We start from the raw sequence: 17,867 nt of genomic DNA, 5'->3' as shown, positions 1-17,867 counted from the left end.
TGAGAAAACTTCTCGGAACGGCTGATAGGAGCGTCCTCGGAGGTTCCACTGTTTACGCTGCTTTTTCCCACGTCTGCAAAACACACACACACACACACACACACACACACACACACACACACACACACACACACCACCCCCGAACCCCAGCCCACAGGTCGCCTCAGTTTCCTCTATTCCATCAGCTTTATTTGTTTTCTTTTAGGGCAAATCTGATATTTATTGTTTGCACTGATACTGATGTCACCCTCGCCTGTGTGCGATGAAATCTCTCCTGGAGTCGGCTCACACACCTTCTATTTTTACTGGCGTCCAGGTGCGCCTCGCGCTCCCACGCTCGGCTCACGCGCCGCCCTTCATACCCCTCCATTTTTATCAGCCTCTGCATTTTTCTTTTTTTTTCCCCCTTCACCTCGTCCCTCCTTTTATCTTGTCCTCTTCCCCTCTCTCTCTGCCTCCCACTCCCTCCCTCGGGACGACAGCAGAGAGAGAGAGAGAGAGAGAGAGAGAGAGAGAGAGAGAGAGGGAGAGAGAGAGGGAGAGAGAGTGGGCGGGGCCCCGGCTGTATGTTTAACCTTTGAAGTGGGCCCGCTGTGCCTCGCGAGGCCTGCCACCTGTTGGCCTCGGCCGGCGCGCGCGGAGGTAAATCTCCCTCTAATTCTGACGAGCGGAGACGACAGCGGAGTCACCGCGGCGATGCGGCGGCGGCAGGCTGGCGTTCTCAGGAGGGGGGGCCGGGGTGGGGGGGGGGGTAGGGGATTGCGCTCGGGGTTGCTTCCGAGGTGGGATCTCAAACATAAGACCCGGCCCGCCCCTCCAGCTCGGTGACACCGAGTCTCCCACGGCGATGGCGAGCCCAGCCTGGGTGGCTCCAGGCCTTCTGTGTGTCACACCAGAGGGGTCCCTGCCTGGGCCGCCATATGCCACCCACCCACCCAGCCAGGGGGATAGGAGTGGAGGAGGGGAAGGTGAGGGGGAGGGGAGGGGGCGCGCGGCGACCCCTGGCCACCGGAGCCTCCAGTTGGCCCGCTCTCTCAGTCGCACGCCGGCTGGGCGCCATGTTTAAAGTCCCACGGCTGGTGATATGGGACGGAGGAGGGGTTGTGGGGGTGCTTGGGGGTGTTTGGGGGGGTTAATAATTTGCCCACTGTGATGGATTCTTTGTCAAAGTTTACAAAAAAAAAAGAAAAGGAAAAAAGGGATAATGTGCGAGCTCGCGGGCAGACGTGCGGATGCGGAGACGAGGAGGAAGGTGGACGTTGGTCCGCACTCAGAAATATAATCAGCTCAATCTGGTTCATTCAAGGTCTCGGCCAATATTGTAATGTTTATTTTCCATCCCAGAATGAAGGGAAGCACTCTTGCCTAATTTAAAAAAAAAGATACTATGGCTATTTGTATTTAGCCCTATGTTTACAACCCCCTGAAAAAATGCTTGATTTTAGCCTCCTGCTGAAGATGAGGCTTGGAATATAAAAATTTACATCAAGGTGGTGTCACATGGTGGAGCAAACTTCTGGCCGGGGGGCGATTTAACAATGGTGGAAGAGGTTGTGACATCACAAAGGGTTAATGCCAAGGGATGTGTGTTTTACAACACATTTTTCATGTTAAGGTCTGTAAAGTTTGAGGAGATATTTAGGAAAAAGAGACTTTAATATTTTGTTTTTGGAAAAAACAACCTTTAGCACAATGTGGAACTTTTAGGTATATTCTTTTTTGATAAATGCACAAAAGCAACAGAGAGATAGAGAGAACGAGAAATAGAGAGCAAGAGAGAGAGAGTGAGAGATCGATCATCATGCCCTGCAGTATAGGGGCTGATCTGGACTCAACCTCAGCTGCTGTGTGGAAAGTCATCAATGTTTATTTATGGGCAGCGATCCAACAGATCTCACCTGGAGGGCCCCAAATATAGAAAATAAAAACAGAGTTTCACTACAAAAAAAAAAAAATGTTTTCACTCGTTACAAACCTGCAGGCCTCTCTGACTCCCCTGGTGATTGTTTTTCGCCTCTGACACCGAACACGGCACTGCTTTTATCAGCTTATGAGCGACACACGGAGCCGCGCTGACCCCCGTGACCCGGGCCGCCGCGGGTCTGCGCTCACACAAACAGGAACAAACAGGAAGAGCGACACACTACATTAACCGCCTGCTCCCCCCCCCGAGCCGCCTCCTCCTCCCCCCGTCTATCACACCTCACCCTCTCACTCGCTCCTCTCCCCTCCTCACCCGCTACGCCAGCCGCCCCCCTCCAGGATGTTTCCCTCCTTCAGACCGAGAGCTCCGCCTCCTCTCCGCCTCTCCACCGTGCTGAGTGCTGGGCTGAGGTTTGGCCTGGAAGCCGGAGGATCAATGCGGAGACGCGCAGGACAAGAGGAAGCCAGACTCATAAATCTCCCCCTGCCCCTCCCCCCCACCGCCCGGCTGCAGGCCGCAGCATCCCGAGTCAACAAAAGGACTGTGTGTGAGAGTGTGCAAACACGGACGCGCACGTATCCGATGCTATGCGCATACTTTACTCTTTTAATGTTCGTATGTCATGTGCACGTGTTTCTAATGGATGTCAGCACTTTAGCGTTTGTCTGATTGTTTGTTCTTTTGTGTTTAAAGCCTTGTGTGCACGGATGTGCGTTTGTGTGTCTGCGTGTGTGAAAAGGAGAAGCCTTGCGGTGCCTCCAAGAGCAGCAGCTCTCAGGCTACCCTCGTGTGGATGTGATCCACACAATCCAATCAATCAATACGACGCCCTGGAAGCCAAACCAGCGTCCACTCGGCACCGCAGCACTTCCTGAGCTGTCGTCCAAAGTTCGACCCTCCACTTGGAAAATTAGTCCCAGTGAGTTTATCATCGTATCCTCCTTTCTAAATGAGTGGAATCTTGAGGGTAAAGCCCGCAAAAACACTAAAGCACTCTTTTCGCACTGTTTTGAAATTTTAGCCCATTGAAAGGCAAAAAAACACACACAAGTTTTTCCCGGTTTACCCTCCGAGTTGCCGCCACCATTCGTGTTTGTTATAACTACTAATAAACTTTTCCTACAAAACTCTCCGTGATGACGAGTGATCTGAAAACAGACAGAAACTCTGTTTCACAATGCTGGAAGTTCCCATAAAATCATTTTTTTCTCCGCAACATTGATTTGCCCGAAAATAATATTAAAACATCGTGTTACTATAGTTGCCGTCTGTGTTTTAATACTGCCGCACAGGCCGCAAACCCCAAGGAATTAAACATCAGATTATTTTTCTTTTTAAAAGTAACTCCTTTGAAAATTCAATTTTCACTGATGCGGATATTTATGGCAGAAACTACTTTACACACCACGACAGCCACATCGTTTTAAACGACATCAAATAACCCTCTGCGCAGTTGTTGATGCCGGAGCTCTTTTACTTTTTGCTTTAAGGGAATGTTCGGATTGAGAATTTTTAAAAAGGAAAAGAAAAAAAAGAGCCCCATAACCTCCTTCTTTGTCGGGCATGTTTGAAGTGACAGATCGCAGCCGCAGAAGAAAGGAGGAAAATATAAAGCGGGGATGAAAAGACTCAAATTAGAACCAAATGAGTGCAGTGGCACATTGTCCAGAGGTTCCTCACAGTGCCGTCGTCACTGGCCTCAAAACTTTCCCCTCAAAAGATGTAAAAGGCTGATTTTAACAATGTCCAGTTTTTTTCCCCCTCCTTTGTGAAATTTTCACATGATTAACACTGAGTAACCTCCGATTGCCCACCGACGACCCCGTGGCAGCGCTGATTATTGCAACGTGTGTGTCTTCATGTACATGTGTGACCATGAATACCGAGGAGAAGATCAGAACAATCGTGGAAAAACTCTCTCTCTCTGTGTGTGTGTGTGTGTGTGTGTTCTGGAGGATTCTATTATATCCACAGAGGCTGTTTTCTTTCCTGACGTCATCGCCGCTGCTCAGACGTCTTGCGCTGTCAGCTCCAAACTATCCCCGAAGACAGCGTGGCACCAGGGGGAGAACGGAACGGGGGCCCTTCTGGGAGCGAACGGAGAGAATTCCAACCCTCAGCCACAGACATCACAATCACAAAACACTTAATGTGGTACCAACTGCGCTTCTCCCAAATGTTGACGGTCAAACAAAGCACTTATAAATGGAGTTTACTTCCCGGCCAGTTTGTGGGAGAAGCCGTTAGAGGAAATTAAAAAGAAAAAAAAAAAAACTGCACCCAGAGGCTTTGGCGAAGGTCTGGAGCCGCCTGGCCGTCACTGCGAGGGGATATGGAAGCACTTATTTTATTTACTGGTCGGCGTAGGAACGGAACCAATGTCCGTTTATGGCTTCAGCATTAACTGTCCAAGTCCACTGGACATCTCCCATTTCCACGTCACACAAAGGAAAGAAGGCCGTTGTTTGCCAATGTTTGATTTTTTTTTTATTTCCCCTAATTTAGTTTCTACTGTTTTAATATGTTTGAATTTCTCACCCTAATTTTTTCCACTGCAGAGTGCGCTCTGCACTGTTTCCCTCCGCTCTTCAAATGAGCTCAAGATCTTTGCATGCACCGAGAAACTTTCTCATTGGCATTATTTGAAAAAATGAAAGATGTGCAAAACAGCACAGCTCCTGGTACATACGAGTTTTTTTTGGGAACTGCTTGGTTCAGGATTTGGGAGTCAGGGATTCATTTTGTAGTTATTACTCTGTAATCAACTCAATTTTTCTTTGGACTGCAAGTCTGTTCGCTTCTCAGTGGTTGCAGAAATCATTTCAGACATCGCAATGATGTTCTTGTAATGGACTACAACAACAACAACAACAACAAGCTTCAGTGGTTTTGAAAGAACCACAAGCAAAAGCAGCTCCTGGTTCAGATGTCGTCTTCACCCAGTGACATCACAGGTAATACACAAACGGTGCTTAAATGTAAAAATATCCAAATATTTTTCCTGCAACCCAACCCATTCCTCTTCATGTGCCTCCTTCTCCTCCTCCTCCTCCATCTCTCTACTCTTTTTCCAACCACACCCTGGAGCCCACTTACTATGATTACCAATAACAATAACACTGCCATTATATTTTATTAACGCAGGTTCCCAAGGTGCAGCCGGCTCTAACGGACCTTGATGAAGCTGCGAAATGACCACCGTCTCAAACTTAACCAAAGTAAAACTCGACAGTTTTACTTTGTTGGTGAGTTGGACTTGAATCAACAGAAAGGGCCGTGTTAGAAAAACAAGTCAGAGCATTTATATCAACTGTAGACTCCCCTTTGGAAAATGGTATAAATTATTTTATATTAATATTTTTGTATATCTTATATATTTTTAAACATATTTTCCCACTTTACATGTTGCAAGCAGCAGGTAAAGTCTAATTTGATATTTGAGGCATTCGAGTTTATGATTCTTAATCTTGATTAATCCTCAATCCTTAATATTTTGACTTAAACTTTTTAAGTAGTGAGGTTGAGGGAGTCAGTTGCCACACTATTTAAATACGTAATGCTTAATTTTATGGATTATGTTTAATTACTGGGAAACAATTAAAAAAAAACCCTGCTTATTGTCATTTAGTCATATAAAAAGAGGCAAATCAAGACCTGCATAGTGACTAATTTATATTTCAAGATATATTTTCTTCAGATGATCTACTGTAAGAACATGGGTGAATGCAGAGACGTTTGAGCATAAAGAGTCAGTCACCCAGGAGACGGCTGTGTTTTCAAGCATCAGCGATGTAAACATCCCCAAAACACTGCCCCACCCATCGAGGGTAACAGCCTGACGTGCCATGTTGCGGTGGAGACAGAGTTCTGCGACAGTTCCTCTGTTTCGCTCTCTTCGTATTCCTTGCGAGTAGGAAGAGGTCCAGAGTGGCTTCCCTCTGGCCTCTCCTTCTGGGGCGGTCCACTTCATCTGGCTCCGCTGCTCCCAGGAATTGTGCTGGGTGGGGATCATTCCAAGAAACGTCCGATCCCAATGCCAAGTAGCCGTTAGTGTAATTATTTTACTGGTAATGTGCGTTTCATTAATATCGGTGGAGGAGAAGAAGAACAACGACGTTCCAAATTCCGAGATGCGAGTCAAATTGTCGTGAAATACGGCAAAGGGAGACTAGAGGAGGTGCCATGAACAGTGAAAAATGCCAAAAATGCAACTGACTCATGGGAAGTTTCCAACGCCGTCTATTGACACACGTGTTTCCTTCTGCCGGCGCTGATGACGCTGCATTCCAGAGGAGCGCCGGCGGTCTCGTCGGGAGGTGGACTGACCTCGCTTCACCTTCCAGCGGAATGACTCAACCTGGAATCGCTTGTTTATTATGTCACACAAGGTCTGCTCGCACTTTTGCAATGGCGGCGTTGAAGTCAGAATGCGCCCCTCCATCATCTCTCTATAAAATGGCCATGTCCAATCCACCTACTGGTTTTCGTTAGGAGCAGACAGAGTCACTCACGGCCTGAACTGTAAAGGCCAGGTCCCCTATCCGAGCAAAAACCCTCCAAATGACGTCCAGAGAAGGACCTCACAACTGCACGTACGCGCCAATTCTCCTACACTTAACACCACATTCTGCTGGCGGACCACACATCGCAACGCCGGTCCAAGACCACACAGCGGGTCTCGTATGGCCGACAAAATACCTCGTAAGACCTCACAGCAGACTCGAGCAAGATTTGATGGGACCTTGGAGAAACCGGCACCTGAAACCTCTGCAAACCGCAAAGCATCTCAACTACCGTAGGAGAACCGTGACAGTCTCGGAATTCTTTTAGTTTTTCAACGGCAAATGATGTAGCTGGTAATGGTGAGAGAAATTTAAAGAAAGAGCTAAGAATACATCGAAGATCTTTTTTTTTTCCTTTTGGGTCGGGTGTGTGTGTGTGTGTGTGTGCCAAGATGTCTGAGCGGCAGGATGGATGGGCAGATAAATGACTGGAGGCCAGGCGAGGAGAGGAGAGACTGGGAAGGATTCCCATGGGTGGGGACGGGAAGGCAGCCTTGTGATGGAAAGCTTTCAAACTCCTTTCATCGTCTGCCTGAGGACTGGAGCTTTACAAGAGCAAGATGAGCCGGCGCCACTGGAGCTGCTCGGCGCTCCTCAACGAAACCCAGACGTGGAGACGGAGCTGGGGACGCTATCGCCGCCCCTCTGGCCCCGCCTCCACATTAACGTCTTTTTGCACAGTAACACGTCCGGGCGAGGATCAGTGGCAGCTGTCAAGGCCTAGGCTGCGATCACTTTTTAATTGTGATAAGTTGCAGATGGCGGCGCTCTTAGGGGCTGTACTTCTGACATCATCAACTGGGAGGATTTCTACCTGAATCCCCGAAGGTTTGAAGACCCAAGAGAAAGTTATTTGGTCAAAGGGCTGTAGCTGCTTCCTGCCACTGTCATACTATGAAATAATAAAAGATAAGTGTAATTGGTCTTACCAGTCCAGACTTAGAGATCGTCTCCGATAGGACAGAGGTCTATCTGACGAAGTCTTTTCTGCCTTGGCCCCACGCTCTTTGAGTGACAGGCGATGGGTAAATTTGGAGATGCCGGACTCTGACCTTAAGGAGACAACAAAACAAAACATGAATTCATCAGGAAAGCAATGCACTTTTAGTTGTTTCGTATTGTTCTACAAAGAAATCGATCAATTGAAATTGAAATTTCACCCTTTTCAAAATTTCAATAATCAGTTTTCACCAGTTACAGATCAAATTTCTCCAGACTCACCCTGATGGGCAAAGAGGCTCTCATGACTTTTGCTAATTCACATCGTTGTTCCTGAATTTCACAAGTAAATACAACTAAATCCGATGAAAGTTTACTGTGGCTGATATAGAAAAAACTCGATGTCTCAAGATATTCTCTATTCCTGGTGTCAAGTCAAAAAGTAAAAAGCCAAAGAAAAACAGGCACCCAACAACGCCCCTTTAGCAGGTAAGCAAAAAACATCTACCAGCTTCAGTGTTCAGTGACTGTGAGATACTTTTGGAAGACAAACTGAATCTTTTTTTCTCATGCCAAAAAACACAAAAATGTGGTTATTTGTGCAAAATCCCCTAAACTAGATGTGGTTGAACAAGCTGATGAGCAGTGAAACTATGCCGCTAGTCCCGCTGGATACGTTATGCATTTTGGAGAAAAGGCTGCACGCTTCCTGAGTTGTTTTTTTTTTCAAACTTAAATTAAAATGCCCCCAAAACAAAACTGAAGTCATGCATTTTTAATCTCCTCTGCTGGGGCCCCCAACGTCCCACTCCAACCTTTCTTTCAAATTAAAAACAGGATATGTAATATTTCTTCCATTCCGCTCTGGGACACATTTGACGCGACTTAGCATAGCAATATTGCTGTGGTAATGCTGGAGAATAATCAAACTGCAATAACACTCTATATCAAAGAGCTGGGCTCACAGGGCACGGGAGAGGGGCGCGTGTTCTGAGGGAACACTCGACATTTATTAATGAAGGATTTATAACAATGTAGTAAAAGTCAACAGAAATCTGTTGATGACCCTAAAGTGAGTCAAGGCTCCTTCCAAGAAGTTTACTAATGAAGGCATTTCCTACTGGCCTGGCAGTGAGCGCATGACAATAAATATTCAGACGGCGCGCGGGGTACTTTGCTTATGGTCTCGCACACATGTTGCTTCAATTTCAAAAATTGAAATGATAAAACATACCCTGATAATGACTCACGCATACTCGCACACAGAGATCTGCTCTAAACCTCTGCCAGGATGCGTTTCCAGGGCGAGATGTGCTGGGAGGCGAACTCCACAGACAGTTTGAGTGAGGGTGTACGCTGGCACTTGCCATCAAGTTCTCGCGGGATGCCAGATAAAACAAAGGCGCACATGAAGCACGACTGAAAATCTTCATGGTCTACCAAGAAATATGTTCAAACGTGACATGCGAAGGCTCACTGGAACTGGCACTGTGTGCAGGACCTTCTTGCTGTGGACGACACAGTCGTCGGGGAGAATGTCAACTACGCACAATCTGGAAAGCAAAAACATTTTCGCAATGTCCTGCACTGCAGGTTGTTGAAAACCTTTGTTCTGCATCGGCATTGCTAATTCATTTTTCCAAAGTACAGTTAAAAATGGAGTGGAGAGCCTTGGAAAACAGAAATACTAAGGCAAAAATTGCACTTAAGCGCATAACTAGTGTGGATGTGCTTGGTCACTTTCCACCCGTGTTAAACGAGACGGCTGAGGAAATTCTCATGCTGGACAAGAGATGCCTGTGCACAGCAGCTGCTGCTCCGCCGTGGAGACATTTCCACACACGTAGATGAAAATGACTTTTAGCTTCAAAGTGACCTCATGCTTTTTGGGCTTATCTGGTCGAACGAAACCGCTGCTGCCCGCATCGCCGGTCCAACACCCTCGACTACTGTTTCCTGACCCTCAGCCAGCTTCTCAAAGAGCTGGTTGACCTCGAAGACAAAGAGGCATACTTTCCTGTATGATTCATACAAACGGGGTGTGGGATTTTTGTCAGATGGCAGTGTACCCCCTAATTGACGGTATTAAGTAAGGCTGAGCTTACACTTCTTCAAGGGCTCTTAATTAAATTAGTAGCACCAGGCCCGCAGGCTGCTCCGGCTACTGCCAAACCACAGTGCCACAGCTTCTTCACACATAAAACTGCAGAATTTCATATAAAGTGTGAGAAATGATGGTTCATTGGGTAGCTCACAGGTGTGACCGAGTGGAGCCCCCGACGGCTCCTAGCAGCATCGCCCGTCGTTTCTTTTCTAATGCGCCGACTCGCATCTGACAGTGGCATTCGCGGTTCTCCATACGACTTCAAACAAAGCGCTCGGATCAAAAGCATGACATGACAAGACCGCAAGGATAATGACTTCAATGCCGTGAAAACACACAGGATCACGACATCAAAGACGCACGGCCAGCGGACACAGGAGTGGACCCAGGGAATCCCTTTGAGGGGTTTAGGGGCAACATGGACATGCGAAGCAGGTGGGTCTCTTTACAGGGGGGGGATCTGCTGGCAACTGGCTGCCTCTCGGCTCCTTGAGAGCTTCGACCCTTGGCTCCGCCCCATGCAGCTGTCGCCGATAACATCATCACAGCAGGCGCTCGGTGATGCAATCCCCCTCAGAGGCCCCGCTCAGGATATCCCAGCCGATTATTCTCTCATCGGAATCAAATCTTATCTTCCATTCCCAGGTGTTGACTTCTGGTTCTTAGACGTGACCCAGTACGTGACGCTGGACACCCTTAAATCCAAACGACTCGCAAAATATAGTACTTTGTAAAATTACAGTGGCACCCAAAAGGTGCAAAAAACTGATTTGTTACTGCATTCTACTGCAAAAGCAGTTTCTACAATGTGAGCCTGTGTACGTAAGGTCAGAAAGTGGCCTAAACCAGCAGTTGAAACCATGCTATTTCACCAATATCATGAAAATTAAGTTGCTAGCCGAATTATGCACGCTTGTGAAAAAAACCTCTATCCGACCCAATCTGAGCAAGTTGCTCTGCCAATGTTTTGCAATTTTCCACCCTCTTAACCCCAAGGCTTTTGCCCTGAAGTGAAACAGCATAAATGTGTAACAGAAGTAGAAGCTGGTTACAACAGGACAAGGGGAACAAGATGGTGAGTGCCAGAGCCAAACCTTTGTGGTTTTTGGACCTACGAAGGGACAAGGTTTATGTAAGTCACTTGATATAATTACCATCAGTGGCTAGCTAACTATTATTTGGACTATTTGGTCTCTGATGTAATTGTCCCACTGGAGAAAGGTCTCTTACTAAGAGGAAGAAGGGGGAAGATACTTTTCCCTTGATCTGGCAGATGACGTCCCTCCAATTATTGGAGAATCAGGGTCTGCTTGAGGTTTCTGCCTTTTACATTTTTTTTCTCTTCCAGCTGTCACCTCACTACCCGCTCCACTGGGACTGGAACCGTAGTCCAAATCAGTGGCCTAGTTTAAGTCGCTTGACTTAGCTGCGCATGTAAACCAGCCGCATCTCTTTCCCCTCTCGTCTCCTTGAACAAGACACAGGCCATTAAATCATCCGCACCAGGAGGAGGAGAGCAGAACGCTCACAGCTTAGCTCAGGCCTGAGCAGAACATCTCTCTGGAATCTATTTTGCTCCATTCCAGTTTGTGTCTTTTATTAAACAAAGTGCACTAAGTGCTCTTCAGACGGCCATTGTCAGTCTTTCATTACGACATCTGAGCAGCTATTTGGTAGAAAGCCATTTTCCTTTTGTCGATGATAAAGTTCCCAAAATCCAGGGAGGATCGACTTTTCCCTCTAGCGCCCCGATGAGGCCGAAATTTTTTTTTCCATAATGGAATGTTTCAACAGCTATTTGGATTGATTGTCATGGGTTTAAGTACCGATATCCATGGTGCCTAGGGGATGAATCCTGATTACTTTTGTGAGCCCCACTTATCCAGAGAAATATCAAGACATCTGATGGATTGGCACAACGTCGTGTACAGACATTCATGGTTTCCAGATGTTGACGTCCCCTGTATACCCACACCATGAGGTTGACATTTGTGGTTTTGAAAGAAATGCTTTAATAACTATTGAGAGGATTGCGTTTAAACTTAGTGCAGGCACTCCAGCCCTTGCAAGAATGCACGTCAACCAAAATTTGTTTTTAGTAAAATCCCTCAAAGAGATGAAAAAACCTCTAGACATTGCATTAACACCTCTGTGGTTCTCTGATTTTGGTCCAAATTGCTAAATGCTAACATGTTTACACAATAAAGACAGTAGCTCAATAACTAAAAACCCCTTTTTTGTTTCATTATTTCAAGGAATAGCATATCTGCAAATCTGTAATTTTACACAATTACTATTCACTACTGTATTAGTCCACCCAGCCACTCTGGAGTTTCACCGAGGGAAATAATTCTGTGCGGTTCCAAAACAATTAAAGGCCAAGCATTCACTTGGTCAGGCCAACATAAAAACAAAAGAAAAATATTGTGAGCCCACACATGTCCAGTGGAGACAAGTTGTGTTTTACTTCTGTTGTCTGTTGACTTAAGTGTTCACTGCCATCATAGGCTTCCTGTGATTTGGCATTGGGAGGAATTTTTTCCCCTCTGTGGAACCCTAGAAGAATTGTGTGGCTTATAATCAGTCACCAGAGCCTCTGTTGACATGGCGGTGAGTGGAAAATGGGGAAGATTCAATTTTGGGGAAAACTAGTCCCTTTAAAATGCCTTATAAATAGCTATATATAGTGGAGTTAGTGGAGACGAACACAATCTCGGCTGCTTTTAATATACTAGTGGAATGACTTTTCATAGAATCTCCCAGTCTGGAAGTCTTTGGCTCGAGTGACCACATGACACAATAGGTCTTCCCCAGAGCATTCCATCAGTGTTTAAGCCCACCACTGCCTTAATTCAAATCTGACCTTGATAATGATCTTGCCAGCATTAGCACTACAAGAGGGCTTTTGTCAGCACCAAATGGCTTGTGCGATAATGCGGAGAAAATATTGACCTCTGCTCACAGACATACTTCAAGCCTTGACGTCTCGCATTCACGCTGTCACGGCGAAGGATCGCCCTCTCGCAAACTCACCTAATGTCCCCTCTTGCCTCTCTGTTCCGTTGCCATGGCGCCAATTAAAGTGTTCAAAGGTATTCATGTGCAGAACAAATTCTGCGAAAGAAGCGATTGTTCTTGCTCACAGTACACAGAGCTATCGGCCGTGCACTCTGACCCCCGCTCATAGCTTCAGTAACCCACTACTATTTGAGAGCGGAGTTAAGACTGCGTGGAATTCTGGTGGAAACCACCGCGGCCTCGCTGTGCAGCCAGGAAAGCAAGGCCAGCAGGGGCTGTGTGAAGCACTGGCAATTATTGTGCATGATCCTTTTTGGGTTTTTTTTGTTCTATGTTACTACCAATGTAAAACCTAAACAGAGAATCAGTTAAATAGCTAACTATTATACTATTATATGTATACAGAAAAAAAATATATGTGTTCATGTTCATACATATATAATAAATAGAGCAATTTAAGTTACTTTGTTTCTTGGTTTTTAGACTTTAGAAATATCTTAATGTCATACCTTCAAGATTTTTCTCTTATTATTATTATTTTTTTTTACATAACAATATAAACGGAAATATGAATGGAAACTTCTTTAAATCTGTGTTAGCCTTAATACTGAACTATTTTTTAAAAGTCACTCGTGAAAAATTATCTTCTTATATTCCCTATTGACTCTCACACTTTCAATATCTAATTGTTTCACTGAGTGCCCTATAAAGGGTGAAGATATGGTCAAAAATGGTCAAAAAGTGCAGACCTTTAACTGTTCTCTGGCTATTTCAGGTTTTCTCACAAAAGAAGAAGCTTTAAAATTTGATCCCAGTAAACATGTTTTGCCGGTGGCTGAGTTTGCCCCATCCTTACAACACCGCAACTGGTGTCACTCTTCTAATAGAAATAACTCTCCTCATTATTTTTAATGGCCAGTATGAAACTGCCGTCCTCAGCGAAGTCAAAGTCATTCACAAACAAAAAGGTCCAATAACTTTTATGACTCCTAACGCCAATTTTACTACATTTGCTTTGGAACACGGGACAAAACCCCAAACTGTCAGCAAGCTGCCTGGAGGAGGGTCGCGTGTGACGCCCCATCCACATGCCGCGCAACATGCTGGCAACTTTGGGCCTCGGGATTCTGCTCGCAAAAAAAAAAGAAAGAAAAAAAGTTGGTTTGGAATTTCTAAAAAGCTGAGCAGCCATAAATTTATCGGCATGTTTTTTTTATTTTATTTTTTTTGCACTGCCGCACACCGTATTCGCGACTTTCACTGATATCGTGTGACAGACGCGGCCTGCAAAACCTCCCAGATAATGTGAGACGTGTTTTTGAAAGGAGCCCTCAGCTGGAAGCAGCGTAACACGATGCATTACACAACGTACGCGGTCTGTCTGGGGGCTCGACCGCAGATCTCATTTCAGCTTCAGCACTAAATCACGGGCGGCAGGGACGAATAATTGACCCTGTATCGGCAATTATGGGCGATGGCTGCCGACCTAAAACAACTACTTCTGGAAGAGGGGAAAAACAAAAGCGCAGAGATTTCTTTCATCTCCGTCTGCTGCCACGGCTCCTCGGCCCCCGCCAAGGGAAGCCTGACGGGCCAGGAGGAATTCAGGCAACGAGGCCACACGACAGATACGTGTGCACGGGTTGGAAAAATGGGCGCACGCAGACATGCATACACGAGTGAGTGATTTATTTTTATTTTTTTTATTTTGGAGGGGGGGTGGACACACGCCGTCAATGTGTTTCAATAACGCAAACAAAAAGGCTTTCAGTGGTCCAATCACGAGGAAACGCAGCCAAGCCACGAATATCGTTAATTAAAATGTGCTCAAAGAAAGCCTTGTTTTCCACTCCGCATCCTCATCCAAACCCACGTCTGTGCGTCCGTCTCTCTGCACGGTGGGGCCGGCTTTTATTTTGCTTGGAGCGCCATCGCGCCAATGCAACGCGCCGATATTTTTTTTTCGAGGAGAACAAGAGCAAACGCTTCTTTTTATTTCTATATTTATTTATTATTTTTTTGTTTCTGATGCGCTCTCATTGTCAAAAAGCAGCTCAAAGTGCAATAGAGACGGACGGACGGAGAGGTAATATTGGATTAGTGTATTGTGCAACACCTGATGAACTCCGGAGGCCCGTTTTTTTATATTTTTGGGGGGAGATCAACAAAATACTTCACACAAGTTATGAGCCACAGACTGAAAAGCTTAAAGTTCAAGCCGCGAAGAAGAAGAAAAAAAAAAGATTACTGATCAGAGAAGCAATGCTTTCTCTGGCAGGGACGGAGTTATGAGGGTCACAAGGCAGAACATCAGCAACAACCAATGATAAATCGCTTAAACTTCAGGCATTAACGAATCATCATGAAGTGAAAAAGCCAAAAAAAAAAACCAAAAAAACCTCACAAACAATAAACGGTTTGACACACACATCCTACACGTCTTCTCCTCAGCCCCGCCGTCCGTCCCGAGTAGCAACATAACGATTTTTCCGTCTCGGCTCGTCGCCCTCCATCTTTTCATTTATCGTGTTTCTGACTCACACTTGGTTTCTTCCCCTCCCGTTACTCAGTTTTCCGCAGATTCGGCACATACGGCGCGGCGATTGTCAGGGAGACAAATATGACGGTTAAATTTGGTGCCATTTCTCTCTGTGGTGTTGGGGTTTGATACCGTTCCCTCTTTGCCCGCCCTGCGCGATTGATGTGAGGCATAGGGCTGACTCACCAGGCGAGAAGCACCAGTGATTGCAACCATTACAGACGGCAGTTCGGGCACCACACGGCTTAGAGGGATGCTGGAAAGCTGCATCACAGAAAAAAGAAAATGTTTTTTGGGGTTGTTTTTCTGTGCAGTTTGTGAATGTGATACCTAGGAAACCGTTTCGGAGCGATGGAGGTTAACTGGTGCAGTGAGTTTGCGGGGGATGAAGGCCGGCAGGGCGGCCAGCTAAAGAGAGAACCAGGCAAGTGGGCAAGTGTGAATGTGTTTCTTCGGCACGTCTCTTCACAATCAACAGCTCAGACGCTGCTGCTTATCTCTCAGCTAAACTGTGTGTGTGTGTGTGTGTGTGTGTGTGTGTGTGTGTGTGTGTGTCTATGTATATATATCTATATATATACATATATAGATATATATATACATAGACACACACACACATACGTATGTATGTATATATATATATATATATATATATATATGTACATACATACATACGTATATATATATATACATATATATATTTATATAGCTAACAGGACGAGCAACAGTGACTCATGGAAAGAAGGTTGCAGGTTTGATTCCCATTCCCATGAACATTACTGGCAACTAAATAGTCTGTAGGTGTCAATGTGGACATGGGTAGTCGTACTTTTTCTGGGTGTGGCCCTGCGATAAACAGGTGACTGGCAGCCTATCGCTGACAGTTGCGCTAAGCTGGAGCAGCCCTATCACCTTAGATGGCAGGAGACAATGTAACAATAGAGAACTGTTGCGAGCTAATGTTGCTATGCTAGCATCGGTAAAAGCAGGCTCCCATCCTCCACTGGGACGGTGAAGCTGCCTGCCCGCACTTCCTTTTTATTTTTACATCTTCTGCCTTGTTAGCATTGTTGCTAATAAACAAACCTGCCTCGGGACCCCCAAATTAATCTTCATTGACAACTATAAATCGCTAAGCCAGACAGCAGAAGCCGACGAGTACAGCACGAGCTCTGGGGTTGTGTGGCCTGATGATTGGAGCGTGCAGGCAGCGCACATTAATCGTGGGCTTTGGATTTGGACATGAAATGATTGACTCGTGCAGCATGACTTGAAACTGAACCGCAAGATTTCTAACACTGTGGACTGTGCGCGCAGACTCTGCATGTTACGTCTGCGCCTGCAGACCTGTTTGCCAACTGCAGTTCTAAATTAAGGCTGGAAGGTGACTGCTGCGAACTGAAAGTACGAACACGCACGCATGGGGTGCACAAATGGCACAGAGATTCCAATCAGACTATGGCCAGCTCACTGAGGGGATTAATTACGGCAGCAAGGGAAAATATAGTTTTTTATTTCTATTCATGCGCGAACCAAACATTTATCTTAGCAAGACAGTGTTGAGAAAAAGAAAAAAAAAAAAAGTCGCTCCTAAGCCACTGCTTCCCTGGTCTGAAACATCAATTTAGGCTTCCAGTTAATGGCGCCACAAGATTTAACTCAGGTTCTGGTTACACTTGCAGTTTAATTGAGGCAAAAGAAAGACGGCGTTACAACCACAGACAATGTGACTGGGCTTCACCCAGAATTAGCAGGCCATAAATTAAAGAGGTGTGAACGTTTATTAGCAGAGGTCATTTGGACCGCGTCGACCGAAAACGTATCACGCTGAGGAGTTCCAGACGACTGCGTCCCCCTCAGAGGCAGAACGGAATGATGATGTTACTATAATGCTTGTTGCGGGGAGAAAAAAAAAAGTATTTTCCTTTCCTCAACAACAACAACAAAAAAGAAAGATGTCTGTTTTCAACGGCCGACTGAAACACTTAACGAGTTCCTTCTAAAAGGGCCAATGCGGTTAAAAAGCTGAGTTAGCTTGTTTGTACCGAGAGGAGTTTAACCCGAAAATCACATTTGCGCGATTGTGTGCCACACAGATGCGGCCGACCCAAAGTGTTGACATGTTTTTGGGAGTGCAGATTGCATTTTTAATGTGTGGTTTTCGTCGCGGCTCGAGAGGCTTCGCTCAACAACTGGACTCGTTGTGCAACATAACGGGGGGGATAATACGGTTCGGGGGGTTGGGGTAGTTATTTATTAAAGAACTGTTCATGTTCAGTTCAAATGGACGAAAACTCTATGCTGCTGCTGCGAGTTCTCATCCTGCACCTCAAACCTTTCTTTGCATTTTTCCCTTTGAGTCTCAGCAAACAAGTCCATCCCAGACCAAGGAGTTGCCGTCCAGCGGCGCTGACTGGGCTCCCGCTGCCACCGCCATTACCACTATTGTAAATACCCCTCAATATATATTTACACTGGGATTTCAAAACCCTGGAAACAAAATGAGGTGGAAAGAGCGAAGGAGGGGCAAGGGGAGGGGAGGGAAGGGGTGGCAGGCTGGAAAAATGAAGGAATGCGTTTCGTCTGACCAACGAGTCTCACATTGTCCTGTGATTAAAATGCTTTAGCTGCCGAGGCGATAAAAAAAAAAACCCAACAAAAACATAGAAAAAACTAAAGAAAACAGCAGCTCTGAGTTGTAAGGCGCGGTGGCGTCGGGCCGAAGTGAAAACAGGATGAAACGGGTCACGAAGCTGGAGAAGCGAAGAGGAGTCGGCCCAA

General features: G+C 45.9%; 1 protein-coding gene across 2 annotated transcripts in view; it reads right to left on the bottom strand.

Annotated features, from left to right (window-relative positions):
• ankfn1b (ankyrin repeat and fibronectin type III domain containing 1b) overlaps positions 1-17,867 on the bottom strand; it is a 120,844-nt gene that overhangs the window by 30,335 nt on the left and 72,642 nt on the right. For both annotated transcript variants that reach the window (XM_076034429.1, XM_076034427.1), the window contains exon 5: positions 7,416-7,538. In XM_076034429.1, the coding sequence (XP_075890544.1) occupies positions 7,416-7,538 (123 nt within the window). The remainder of the gene's footprint in view (positions 1-7,415; positions 7,539-17,867) is intronic.

This window comes from Nelusetta ayraudi, unplaced genomic scaffold, assembly GCF_046127955.1.
Source record: "Nelusetta ayraudi isolate G7.1 ecotype Tasmania unplaced genomic scaffold, CSIRO-AGI_Nayr_v1 ptg000042l, whole genome shotgun sequence".
NCBI lineage: Eukaryota > Metazoa > Chordata > Actinopteri > Tetraodontiformes > Monacanthidae > Nelusetta > Nelusetta ayraudi.
Note: the sequence above shows the minus strand (reverse complement) of the source record. Positions and strands in the feature narration are given on the sequence as shown.